At 52.3% G+C, this 12,354-nt stretch overlaps 2 protein-coding genes across 2 annotated transcripts; both read left to right on the forward strand.

Annotated features, from left to right (window-relative positions):
- Positions 1–1,498: 1,498 nt before the first annotated feature.
- Positions 1,499–2,467, forward strand: PV07_04885 (uncharacterized protein; the record flags this gene model as incomplete). The annotated part of the gene is made up of 1 exon (XM_016391735.1): positions 1,499–2,467. The coding sequence occupies one exon, from the start codon at positions 1,499–1,501 to the stop codon at positions 2,465–2,467; it is 969 nt and encodes a 322-aa protein (XP_016249254.1).
- Positions 2,468–5,303: 2,836 nt separating this feature from the next.
- On the forward strand, positions 5,304–7,327 carry PV07_04886 (uncharacterized protein; the record flags this gene model as incomplete). The annotated part of the gene is made up of 9 exons (XM_016391736.1): positions 5,304–5,578; positions 5,640–5,677; positions 5,746–6,000; positions 6,064–6,698; positions 6,756–6,870; positions 6,927–6,977; positions 7,043–7,068; positions 7,125–7,198; positions 7,252–7,327. The coding sequence occupies 9 exons, from the start codon at positions 5,304–5,306 to the stop codon at positions 7,325–7,327; spliced, it is 1,545 nt and encodes a 514-aa protein (XP_016249255.1).
- Positions 7,328–12,354: the final 5,027 nt, after the last annotated feature.

Here is a 12,354-nt window from a genome sequence, read left to right on the forward strand (position 1 = left end):
TTCGAGACGCGAACGCTACCAAATAGGGCCGAAAGGAAACGGACCCCCTTGAATCCGAATGGTTGCAGAAATGATAACGTCGTTCGCTTGTGCAAGCTGCTTGGAAGAGATCAAGGATGGATATCCCCCGGACAAGCTGGTGGCTGTGGTCGATATTTCCACCATACTGTGTGGTGAGGTTTGAGCCAAGCTGGCCAGCGGACGACTTAGAATTCTCCACGTCTGTGATGGCTACAAGACCCGAATCCTTCTCGTTCCAACACCCAACAATCCACTCGTTGCTTCTATTTCACACAAGGTTGAGCGCCGTTGAGTATGTGGGGGGCCACGAGACGAGCCGTGCGAAATACCACGTGAACGCCCCCATGTGTCTATCTAGCGATTGATTGATCGGCGCCTATCTAGGGCACCAGGATGCCAAAGCACGGGCAGCTGCGGCGCCACAGGGCGTCATATGCTGGTTCATGGCGTCACAGAAGTGCGTTTGTGGTCGACGTGCAGAGGACGTGATGGGTGAGGTGAAACCTTCGTTTCCGCGCACAGAGTCAAAGACGCCGAGAGATGGCCTCGAGCTTCCAATTACCCAGATCTCGTTTTACCTGCATGAAATGGGGTGACGAGGCTAAGAACGGCAGTCACAAAGGGAGACAAGAAGAATGTGTGTGGCTTATGATTCTTTTGTGTAGCACACCGTCTTGGCCATGTGGGATGGAAGATTCGTGCCAGAGAAACTCTCCAATAAACGACCGCATGTGACATTCTATTAAGCGAGGGGTGGGAATCACCATGTTTTGGGAAAAGCTGGCGGGTGTTTCGCATTCCAGCCTAAATCTGCCTGGCTGAAAGGTCCGTCGATACAAGTACATGCAAAGAGCGGGAAGCCTCTCTCCTTGTGCAAGTATTAGTTCGATGCGAACCCGCACGGCCAGGATACGTTGTCGCCCCCTCTCCTTATGCGAGCGTGTCCGAACATGCAGCTCCCTTGCAAAGAGTTTCAAGCGAGCTCACCCTTGATAGACATGGACGACCAAGGAACAGGTGCTCCGAGAGGGGGCGAGAATGCTTTAGGGGTAACAGCGATATCGATAATGTCGACCACCTCTATCGCGCCCACCGTCTCTTCAATTTGATCATTTTCTGCAAGTTTATCTTTTTGTGGTGGCGTTGCACGACCCTTGAACAAGCCTGAGAGGTAGGGAGTGCTTTTCACAGCTTTCGCGACTTGGTCCTTCTTGAAGGGGGCACACACATGTTTCATTATCAAACTCGGTGTGAGGGATTGGAGCTATTGGCAATCAAAGCAGCTGGCCCATATGAGCCCCTCCATCAGTATTCGCCTGAAAATGTCTCGAGATGAACAAGACAACTTTGTTTGGCTCACGAGGGCTTGTCAAGATCTCGGTATGACCCAGAACCCAAAATGCCGGGCTGAGATCACTGAACTGACGGAACCGATACAGTTGCGGGCTTGAGAGAATATCCCAGTCAATATATCCAAATGGTTGTACAATCGCAGCCATGCCAGGCGCAGGCGCAATGCACACCACCAAGTTATAAGAAGGTCGTCGACATCGTTCAAGAGCAGTTCACGACTCCTCCGTATGTTACCATCACGCATGCTGTGTCACAAGTCGTCCAGATGGACGAGGTTCTGGCGTCACATTCGCCAGATCGTTCGTGGAATGGAAACTACGTGCACGGCCAGACTGTGTTCGCCCATGCTGCGGTCGTTCCGTCTTACCATGCTTCCCCACGGCCGTTGACCGCACCTGTACCTCGACCCACGAATATTATTGCGGCTCCAAGGAGCATCAACATTGTTCTGTTGGAGAGATATATCCCTCCAACGAGTATCCAAGACGTCAAGAATTTCTTTACATTCTGTCGACGGTCCTATATTGTGGACCGCCTCTTTGAGCTTTCTGCGCATAACGGGTCGCTCCTTCTCGTATATCCGACCAGAAATGGGGCACTCACGCTTACGAATAAATATCTTGGCCCTATCATTGAACCCTTCTTGCGCAAGTTTGTTCTGTTAAGCGATCTAAACACCGACGTTGCCATTTCAATGAGCCAGATGGCTGCAGTCTGCGGGATGAGGGATTTCGCGGGACTTGAGAAGGATGTGTTGGCACTCTGTCGCGCTATCGGCGAGCACTTGCCTTCACACGATCCAAAAAGCCGATATGAAGTCATACACACCGATAAAGCGAATGTCGTCTTAGACCGAGCCGCCTGGAAAGAGTGGTATCTGGAGCAAGAACAACCTCGTCTCCGCCAGGCCCTGATAGACTACCATAAATCTGGCGGTCGAATGCCGGCTAGACGGGGTCAGGTCGAAGTTACACCAGACATGTTGGTTCGCGAAGTTGTTGAAGCAATCCGTCAGAGTGAAGATGACTCTGGCAACGCAGCGGTCGAGGTGGGAGTGTTCGTGATACGGCGCTCAGTGTCGACACATGCATAATGCCCGACATCCGGCATGGCTTGCAAGGCGACACAAACGATGATCAGCAACGGAGAGTAGAGAGTGACGTAGTCTGCGTATGGGTGTTAGCATAACAATCTGGGGCTACGCTGGGGAAAGAATGTGTAGGATTTGCTGGATTTGCGACAGACATGCCTTAGACGGTGGTGACCAATATTGAAAACAATGACGACAACAAAGGTTGAGGAACGTTGACTGGCCCTTGGTCCCAATAGGGTCATCTAGGACTTCAGGATCGGGGGCGTGACACGTGCTGGACTAAATTTACAGGTTTTGCAGGCAAGGAATGGCATTATTTCCTGACCGTACTCCCGCTTAGCAGCAATGTGCTTCGTCATAGATGCTCAAGCCTCACCAGCCTTCATCCCGGGGAAGGTCTATTGGTGGATAATGTAGAGAGGTTCGTGGTTTCGGCTTGCCAGAGGCTGGTTGCAGTGGCCAATGAAGTTGGGACAGTGACACTCGAGAACCAGAGACAATTCAATGGCAATTATCCTGCAATCACCTCCGCCGGCGCCTCATTCTCTGTGGACAGTGCGGTCGTGATGAGAGCTGCTGCAGGTGCCGGAATGCGATCGAGTTCCTTTCCCAGTCCTAAGAGCCCCCTTCCCTCCTGGTGACACGACGCCAATATCTGTGAAGAGAATTTAGATGAATTAAATCGCACATAGGTACGAAGTTGTTGGCTGGGGACTCGAACTACTGAACCATTCTAGGGGGTCGGCATCAGAACTAATAGATTCACGTCCGAGCCGGAATCAGCCTTGGACCATGCGTTTCTCAGGAGTCCAGCCCTATGGTCACTTCCGAACATCCTAGGGTCCCGAGGAAGCTGGACGAATTGGAATTGCAATATCAATGGGTCATTTTCGATCCGTCAGCCTCGGAGTGGAAGGTGAAGGACGAGTCTCGTGAAGGACGATCCTCTGGTCATATTGTCCGTCGTCCGAAGTACTGAGAATCTCAGCGCGTTTTGCCGTTTTGGAGTGCCTGGATATCGCTTCTCACCCACGAAAGATTGGAGAGTGGACAAGTCGCCCCGGGCATTTGAAAGCTCGGAAGAGCCTCCGTGCCGTGAGCAGACCGCCACTCGGGATTTTAATCTATATTATACCTTCGGATCATGGGGTTTTAGGGATAATCTAGCTTCAGCAGGAAGATTGTCCGGAAGGGTTATTATTTACACTTCCTCCCGCCCTGTCACTTTGCCTCCGATTATCACCCGCTTGATACACGAGGAGGAAACACTCCAAGAGCATAGGGAACTAGCTTGAAGCCCTAAATGGAGTGGCATAAGCGAGATGCAGCTGCATTATAGGGATTCCCTGACGAGCCCCGCGGCTCCGGAATACCCCCGGATGGCTCTCCGCATCTCTCTTAAGAGTGAGAATTTCCGCGATGGACGAGTGTCTTCGCATCATCTCATGCTTCAAAGGCACGTCTTTGAATCATTTCCGCGGGCTCAAAGTGATTCGTTCTCCTGGACTTCCAAGAATGGCCACAACGCAATCGCCGAGTGACAAGGCTGTCCTCCAGAAATACTACCGCGACATTATCTCGGGCAGCCACATTCTTCACTATCACAATGTCCTGGATGCATTTGGCCATCTTTCGTTCCGACATCCCTTTAACCCTCAGGTCTTTATCATGTCCCGAAATGCGGCTCCAGGAACGATCTCCTCCCTAGACGATTTGGTCGAATACTACGTCGAGGATGCCCAGCCAGTCAATCCCAACGCACCTCCGGGGTTTCTTGAGCGATGCATCCACAGCGAGTGCTACAAACGCTATCCGGCCATCCAAAGCGTCATTCACAGTCACTCGGAGGCCGTGGTACCATATAGCATCAGCGGTGTACCCATGCGAGCGTGCTACCATATGGCCGGCTTTCTTGGTACTGATGTGCCGGTCTGGGATATTACAGAGGCGCAGCAAGCGGACGACATAAGCGATCTCCTCGTCCGCAACACTCGCCTTGGGGGCTCTCTCGCCAATTCATTTGGTGCTGGCGGTGCGGGAGGAGACTTGCCACAACACGTTGTCGCGCTGATGCGAGGCCATGGCTTCACTGTACTTGCGGGGAGCATTCAAGATTGCGTGATGAGGGCAGTGTATACACAGAAGAATGCCATGATCCAGACCACGGCACTGATAACGCGGGCTGCAGGTGGTCATACCAGCGACAGTATCAAATATCTCAGCCAGAAGGAGGTAGATGATACCACCTGGTCGATCAGAGAGTCTGCTCATCGGCCCTGGAAGCTCTGGCTCCGCGAAGTAGAAGCTTCGAACCTCTATAGCAACTCGGCATAATTCCATGGACTGGGGATTGAATGCAAGCTATCAAAGCCCCGACAAAGGTTAAGACGCGATTGTCCCTACATAGTTTTAAAGTGCCTAGCCTCTTCATTTGAACTCTCATGACAAGCTTCTTTCAATCCCCAAGCGCGCTGAGTTCTCCAACCGATATCGCAGGTCAGCCCGGCTGACGTCGAAGTTTCTCCAATGTTTTGTCCTTACGGTTGGCTGAGTTCCCCTCTCGGCAAGATCGACTTGTCCAAAACCTTTGCCAATTATGCTATAATAACGCCCAACGAATTTACAATCCGAGATTCTCGGATAGCGATCCGTATGGCTGGATTTCCCCCTGGGCCGGAATGAGGCTTCTTCCCAAGCCAACCCCAATTGGATCTTATGGCACTTTCAGATTAGATTCTTTGATCGCTTTGCGTTTGGGTACTTCGTGTCTGAGGGAACACTATATACGCACCTCTTTTTTCATTTTCTCTTTCTACTACTGACAACGCATCCAAAGATGGCCTCTCTCGACGCAACGGCGCACCTAGGCCTGCTGCATCTAGATGGTGTTTTGAAAGGCCGCCCGGTTTTTCTGCTGGCTGTTTCTGCTCTGCTCGGCTACATAGTTTATCAACGATACTTTTCTCCCTTATCGAAAGTGCCAGGACCATTCTTGGCCAGCTTCACTGACGTATGGTGGCTGTGCATTGTCCTGAAGAGACAACAGCACCTAGACTCTCTCAAGCTACACGAGAAATATGGACCGCTGGTTCGGCTGGGACCCAACCATGTGTACGTGCCAGCCTCAAATCCACAGGTATCCTTAGAGGGGGTTATGCTAACATGGAACTAGTATGGTGGCTGACCCTGAAGCGTTTAAGACAATCTACGGTACGGCGCTGAATCATAGATTTTCCTTCGAGTACGTGGCGGGGAATCCAGCTGTTGACATGAAGCAGGAGCAGGCAAGAACTTCCAGAAGTCGGATTTTTACAAACCCTTCAAGGCGAAGCTGAAGTGGAGCCTGACTGCTGAGACCGACGGGCACGTCCATAGCATGAACCGGCGGATGGTCAGCAAGCCCTATTCCATGGAATCGATCCGAAGCCTGGAGGTGTTCGTGGACCATGTCATCCAACATTTCCTCGAAAAGATGCAGGGGTTAACCGGCCGACCCATTAACTTGGGCGACTGGCTGGCCTTATTCGCCATCGGTAGGTTGAATGTTTTCTGTTTGTGAGCGGATCGCTAGAGTATCCATGGTTTTATGTCTACAGACAGCATCACCGAGATCACGTTTTCGAAGAGTTTCAACTATCTCGACAAAGGCGACGCCGACGGAATTCTTGCCCTGTCCAAGGTTGTCTTCTCCAGTGCAGCATGGGTCGGTATCGTGCCGTGGGTGTACCGAATCCATCATTACACCTCGGACTATACCGGCAACTGGCTAGGGGTGACTATGCGCAGCATCCGATTCCGAGCACTGGCCGAACAGAAAGTCAAGGAACACGACTTGATCGAGGACGAGAATGAAGATCACAAATCGATCCTCGGGTATTTGAAAGATGTTCGACGAAAGAAGCCTGAGGAGTTCTCCGAGTACGCCATGATCTCGGCGACAACCAGCAACATCTTTGCCGGCTCAGACACTACCTCGATCGCCCTTCGCACCATGATATATTGCCTGCTCAGCTCGCCTCATTATCACCAGAAATTCTTGAGTGAGCTCGAGGAGAGACGAGAGGCGGGCCTCATCAGCGACCCTATCCGCTTCAGCGAGGCCGAAGCGTGGCCTTTTCTTCAGGCTGTCATGTATGAAGCCATCCGTCTTCACCCTCCATTTGCTGTGCACCTGCCGCGAGTTGTTCCAGAATCCGGTTTGGTTGCCCAAGGAATCTATCTCCCACCTGGAGTAAGTGTAGTACAGAGGGATTTTAATCTTTGGAGGTGCTGACGACGAAATTAATAGACTGTCGTTGGTACAAATGCGTGGTGTATTCATCGCCAGAAGAAGGTCTTTGGTGACGACGTCAATGAGTTCAGGCCCGAGAGGTGGATGGATCCTGAGAAGAAAGCCGAGCTTCGTAAGCAACTTGCACTTACTCTGTTCAAAGACCTGTTTCCATGCTCACGGTAATAGAGCGATTCTTCTTCGGTTTCGGCGGTGGAGCTCGAACTTGTCTTGGAAGAAGTATGTGATCACCCTCTTTATCGAAGCGATAGTGGCCAGAATGCACTAACTCCAAGCTTGAACAGACATCGTCTGGCTCGAGATGTCCAAGGTACGTGTGCCCAGGCTCTGTAGCGACATTATGCTCACACGTTGACGTCTTGATAGTTTCTTCCCATGCTATTTATGCACTACAGCCTCAGGCTAGTGGATCCTACCAAGCCGATGCCAGTGAAGAATATGTACGTGCTCTACTATCCTTCATGTCGAGGTGCCTACTGACAGAGTGTGTCAGCTTTTTGGCTTTCCAAGATGGGCCCTATGTCTTCATGGAAGAGAAAAGGAATGGAGCATCCGTTGGAGCTACTTAGAGGACAGAGAGATGGCTGTAAATATCTCATGTTCAGAAGACGATTGCCTTAGACATATATAAATAAATGTGTTCCCAGAATATCTGGCCGTTTGTTTATGACGATTTTCTGGAGGACGTTCCTCTTGTCGCCACGGCAGAAACAAGTCCTACAACCAACGTACGAAGTCCAAGAACACGGACAGCTATGCCCGTATCCAACTTAGTCGCAGCTTATGGCCGGTGGGGTTATATTGAATTAGGAAGCCACGTATTTGGAAAGAGTTGAGGGAAAAGTGATCCTCTACCCATCGGTCGTCTTGCTCTGTAGTAGTGCTTCCTTTACGCCTCCCCGTGAACCCTTGACTTGCTTGGCGACGATTTCCGAGGACAACGAAGGAAGGAAATGCTGGCGAAGAATGGCCTTTTCCACAGTGCTTCACTGGTTTCGGATGAGCGGCATCAAGCTCATCAAATTAACAGCGAGTCTGTTCTACCCAGAAAGGAGAGGAGCGGAACGTGGACAATGCCCGGCGGGCTTCTTCGGCTTGGATGCGTTCTAGAAGAGAACTGCACCTGCAAAAGTCTTATCATATCGATACTCTTCTTCCTGAGCAGATATCTGAACGTCGGCCGGTGCGGCGCACGTGGTTGTAACTTGTGCCTCTCCATTTTCACAGAGCATAGCGCCACGCAGGGTGGAAGTCGCACAAGTCCTCGAAATCCACTTCCATAAGAGGATCAACCTCACCACGGGCCGCAAACTCCTGCGCCCTCTTGTCGCGTTGTTCATTTGCCTTCTTCATGATGAAGTAACACGTCGCGATACTAGTCAGCGAGATAACACAGAGCGCTAGGCCGACTCCATGCCCTTTGTAGAAGCGCGGAGGGGTGGTGTACACCTGTGTCGCGATGATGCTGTAGCCCTGGATGAACACCTGGCTAGCCCAGATCGCCAGGGCACGTTTGGTGTAGCCGCCATGGGTAGTGTTGATCCAGGCCACGCTGACAACGGTCCCCGGGTAGACGCCGGTCAAAACAAAGCATAGGCCAGCCATGAGTGCCACCTTGTTCGTCGTCGCCAGGAGGATAAGGAATCCTATGCATACCACGCAGAGGCACCCAAAGATGATCCAAGCCTTGTGGTTGAGGTAGTCGGACACGAAACTCATCACCACCAGGGCCACGAACCCAAAGGCGTAAGGGATCATGGAGTACAGCTGGGTTTCGAGGGCCCCAAACCCAAACTCCTTGATGAAGGTGGGCAGAAACACGCCGAAGGCACCCACGGTTATGCCCCAGCTGCCCATGAGCAAGGAGCCTAGCCAGAACTTGGGGTCCTTGACCGCGATCTTGACTTGGTGCCAGCGGATTTTGGCGCCCTCGGTGTTTTGAGCTAGAAGGAACTTCACGTCAGAATCGTCAAGGACATTTCCGCGGTGCAGCGTGCCACAGACCTTGCCTCATGCGATGAGAGATGACTCGGCGCTCAGCTTCGTGCTTAAAGAAGAGGCTGCCCTTTGCCGCTACGGTGTCTGGTAGCCCAGGCAGCAAGGAGATGATCAGCAACGCAAACGCGATCGTTATCACCCCCTCGATGATGAAGAGCCATTGCCACGCCGCATAGCCCCTTGCACCGTCCAAGTGCTTCTGAACAGCCCATGCCAGAAGGCCACTGATAGCTCCTGCAATGGGGCTCATCCCGAAAACAGCCGCTGAAGGAGGCACGTTAGCTACCAATGGGTGGACCGAGGTAAAGGGTTAAAGGGGGGGCATCTCACCAGTTCTCCGAGCAAGTTCATGCGGTTTGTACCACAGCGAGGTGTAGAGATATACATTGTACCCGACGCCTTCGGCGAGACCCAGGAGGACTCGGAGCACCATCAATGGTGCATACGACTTCACGGCCGCCATGCAGCAGGCAAAAACGCCAAAGCAGAGCGCGGCACCGCCAATTACAAACCGAGGGGGTAGGACACGAAGCATCAGTCCGGCCCCGAACTCGACGAGCATGTAGCCAAGGACTATGAGGCGGTCAGTCTCACAGAAAGCTTGAAAACTATGGAATGCCCTCACAGAACATCATGAGACAGTTGAAGTATTGTTGATTGTCGATATGGATGTCTGCCTGTAAGCCCATGATGCGAGCGTTGCCGATGTTGCCACGATCCTGATATCCCGAGTCAGTAATGTTATCTGCAAGTCGGTGCAACTTGGACGTATCTCACCAGATAGGCAAAGAGGATGCTGCCCGACAACAACGGTAACAGCAGCATGTCCATCTTGCGAACAAGCGCCTTCTCTTCAATCGACTTGGGAGCCTTGAACCGGACATCAGTTGGCTCAATGCCGACCGACTTCTTCACTGGAGCGTCGACGACGTCGGTGGTCGTTTCATTGTGCTCAGGCACCATGATGCCTGTTTTCTCGATTGAAGCCATATGGACTGTGTCCTCAGATGGCTCTCTGGTTGCTCGGTGATCAAGATCAACAGAATATTGACGGGGAATGGTGGTTTAAGTTCATTCTCTCTTGACCTCAGAGCCTTTATTATACGCTCTAAACACCGAGCTAGATCGTTGCAAGACTCTGCACCCCAGAACCGCAGGCCCACCAGGAGAGCAGTCTGGGGACCCCCCAGCCGACGCGAATACCAAATGACCCGCCGCTGCTGCTAACGGGAAGGAATTTGGCCGCCCTCCCAGGACCTTGCAGAGTGGTCCAGAATGTGCCTCGGACCGGATCCCTATTTGCTCCTGTTTAGTCTGGTGTAGCGAACTGCCTCTCCACGAGGGAAATGTTCTGAAGCGCCGCAAGCCGGGCGTGGAGGAGTGTTCTTGCTTTCCCTTGTTGCACATTTCCAAACGAAACAAGAGAAGAAGGAAAATTCTATACGCCTTCAATGGGAGTTCAGCACATGCGCTGCCTACCGAAGGAGATAGGTCTGGACAATAGCTCAAATGGGGCCTGCTCAGGAGAAGGCCTCACACATGCAATGTAACAAATTATGAATTTCACCGGCCTTTGCCAATACGCACTTAAACATGTTGATTCCAGCCTACACACGCTTTGCCATAACGTACACCTATATGCCATCTACCATGATCGCGACTGTAAACTGACTGGACCGCCAAACAGCACCACAGTACTGCAATTCGTCAAGTTTCTGCCGAACTCGCGCTTGGACGGCACAGATCCTCAAACTGCAAGTATCTGACACGATGGCCCAGTCGGCTTAAGCCTCCGAACCATTCTGATGGTCTCGGCGCCTTACATTTCGAATGGTGCGGTCGTGAGCCACGACATGTCGTTTGTGTCGAAGGCGGCAAACAAGGCTCCAGGGTCGTCAAGGTCAAAGCCGATAGCATTCGTCTCGGCCATGTTCTTGTCGAACGAAGAGGGGCTTGAGGGCCGCGATATCATTCCCAGTCTGCCATCCAATGCTTCTTGAGTTGACGCCTGGACGACAGTCGAAAAGCCGTTCCGCTGCTGTTGGGCGATGTTGTCTTCTGGCAGTGGTCGGAGACGCGAGAATTGCTGCGGCACGGTGTCGAAGAGGAGTCGCAGCGTCGTAATCAGGCGTTTGATGGAACTACCAAAGATGCTGTAGCGGTCGAGGGCTTGCATCGCTTGTTGCCACGAATCGAAGATTGCTGCTTCGGAGATCTCGGCGAGAATGAAGGGACTAAGTCGGGCCGCAATGAGGACTGTCGCTGAAGAGTACAAGTATAAAACGTTGTACCACCACTCGGCCAGATCTGCCACTGCCCCCGGATCTTCTGTTCGCCTTCTATGCACTAGGCCAATAGCTTCCTGTGCAACCCTGACACAGACGACAGAACATTGGAAGATGACACTGCGAGACAGGAATGTGTCCAGCGACGGGTGGCTTTCTTTCTCATAGCTATCGAAGCTTATGAAAGCCGAAAGCACAGGGCGTAGTGCCTGAAGGCGCACGTGGAGGAACCTAGGTACGGATGGCCGTCAGCCGTGATAATGTAATGAGCGGTGAAGCTCAGTCTCACCTTTGATAGAGAACGACAGCTTGTCTCGAGAGAACCGTCACGGTGCCCGGACCTTGCGAATAGTTGCAGAGCTTGAGATAGCTAGGCACAGCCTTCTCCCACCGGGAAAGCCTCCGATCAATTTCGAGGACGCCAAGTTCACGCATTGGATTGTTGTAGCCTTCAAAATAATGCTGGTAGACGTCATCGAGCGACTGAATGTGTGAGACTTCCGGAGAATAGAAATTGACCAGAATATCATGCATAATATCGTACAGCGTCAAAGATTGGTTGAAAAAATCAAGGAGGGTCGGTCGCTCCGTTGGGTCCAAGCATACCGACATGCTAGGGTCTGCGGATATCTCTTCGCCCTCAACCGGGAGAGGATGCGGGACAGAGAGGGCCACTCTGCGATCAATCATACACGGGCGGCCGTAGGTCATCGCAAGCACTCTGTCCATCAGGACACACCCATGCCATACTCTGCGCAGTAGTGCTCGGTGTCGAGCATCTGACGGCCGCTCGATTGTTTCGGGAAGGTGAAGTTCCAGACTCTGGGCGGTTCGGATCGCAAGAGCCACGAAATTCCAACATTGATGTGGCTCGTTGGTGCTCTGAAGGTACAACCCGAAATGAAGGTATATCTGAACATACCGGACAGACGCCGTGCGTTCGAGGTCCAGGAGATCTCGAGCACGTCCGTAGAATACCGCTGCGGATGCCGCTCGTTCATGGGGCTTAGTGGACGGGGAAAGTTGGCTAGTGAGCGCGAGCATGATATTGAGAAGACACAGGAATGACCGCTCGTGGGGAATGAGGCCATCCCCCCTCCACAAGCTCTCGTAATCAGCGGTTGTCATTCTCTTTCCTATGATCGGATACAGCGTGTGCACATAACTCCAGTACACAGCCATCAGGACATCCGCTCTCGCCCGCGTGGGCAAGGAATAGTCACTGTGCGGTTGATCAACGTCCTCATGAGGATACATGAGTGGGAGGTTGTTCTGATCGCGTGTCGAAGCCGACGAGTTGGCCGCAGTTGGCG

This window comes from Cladophialophora immunda (assembly GCF_000835495.1).
Source record: "Cladophialophora immunda strain CBS 83496 unplaced genomic scaffold supercont1.3, whole genome shotgun sequence".
Taxonomy (NCBI): Eukaryota; Fungi; Ascomycota; class Eurotiomycetes; order Chaetothyriales; family Herpotrichiellaceae; genus Cladophialophora; species Cladophialophora immunda.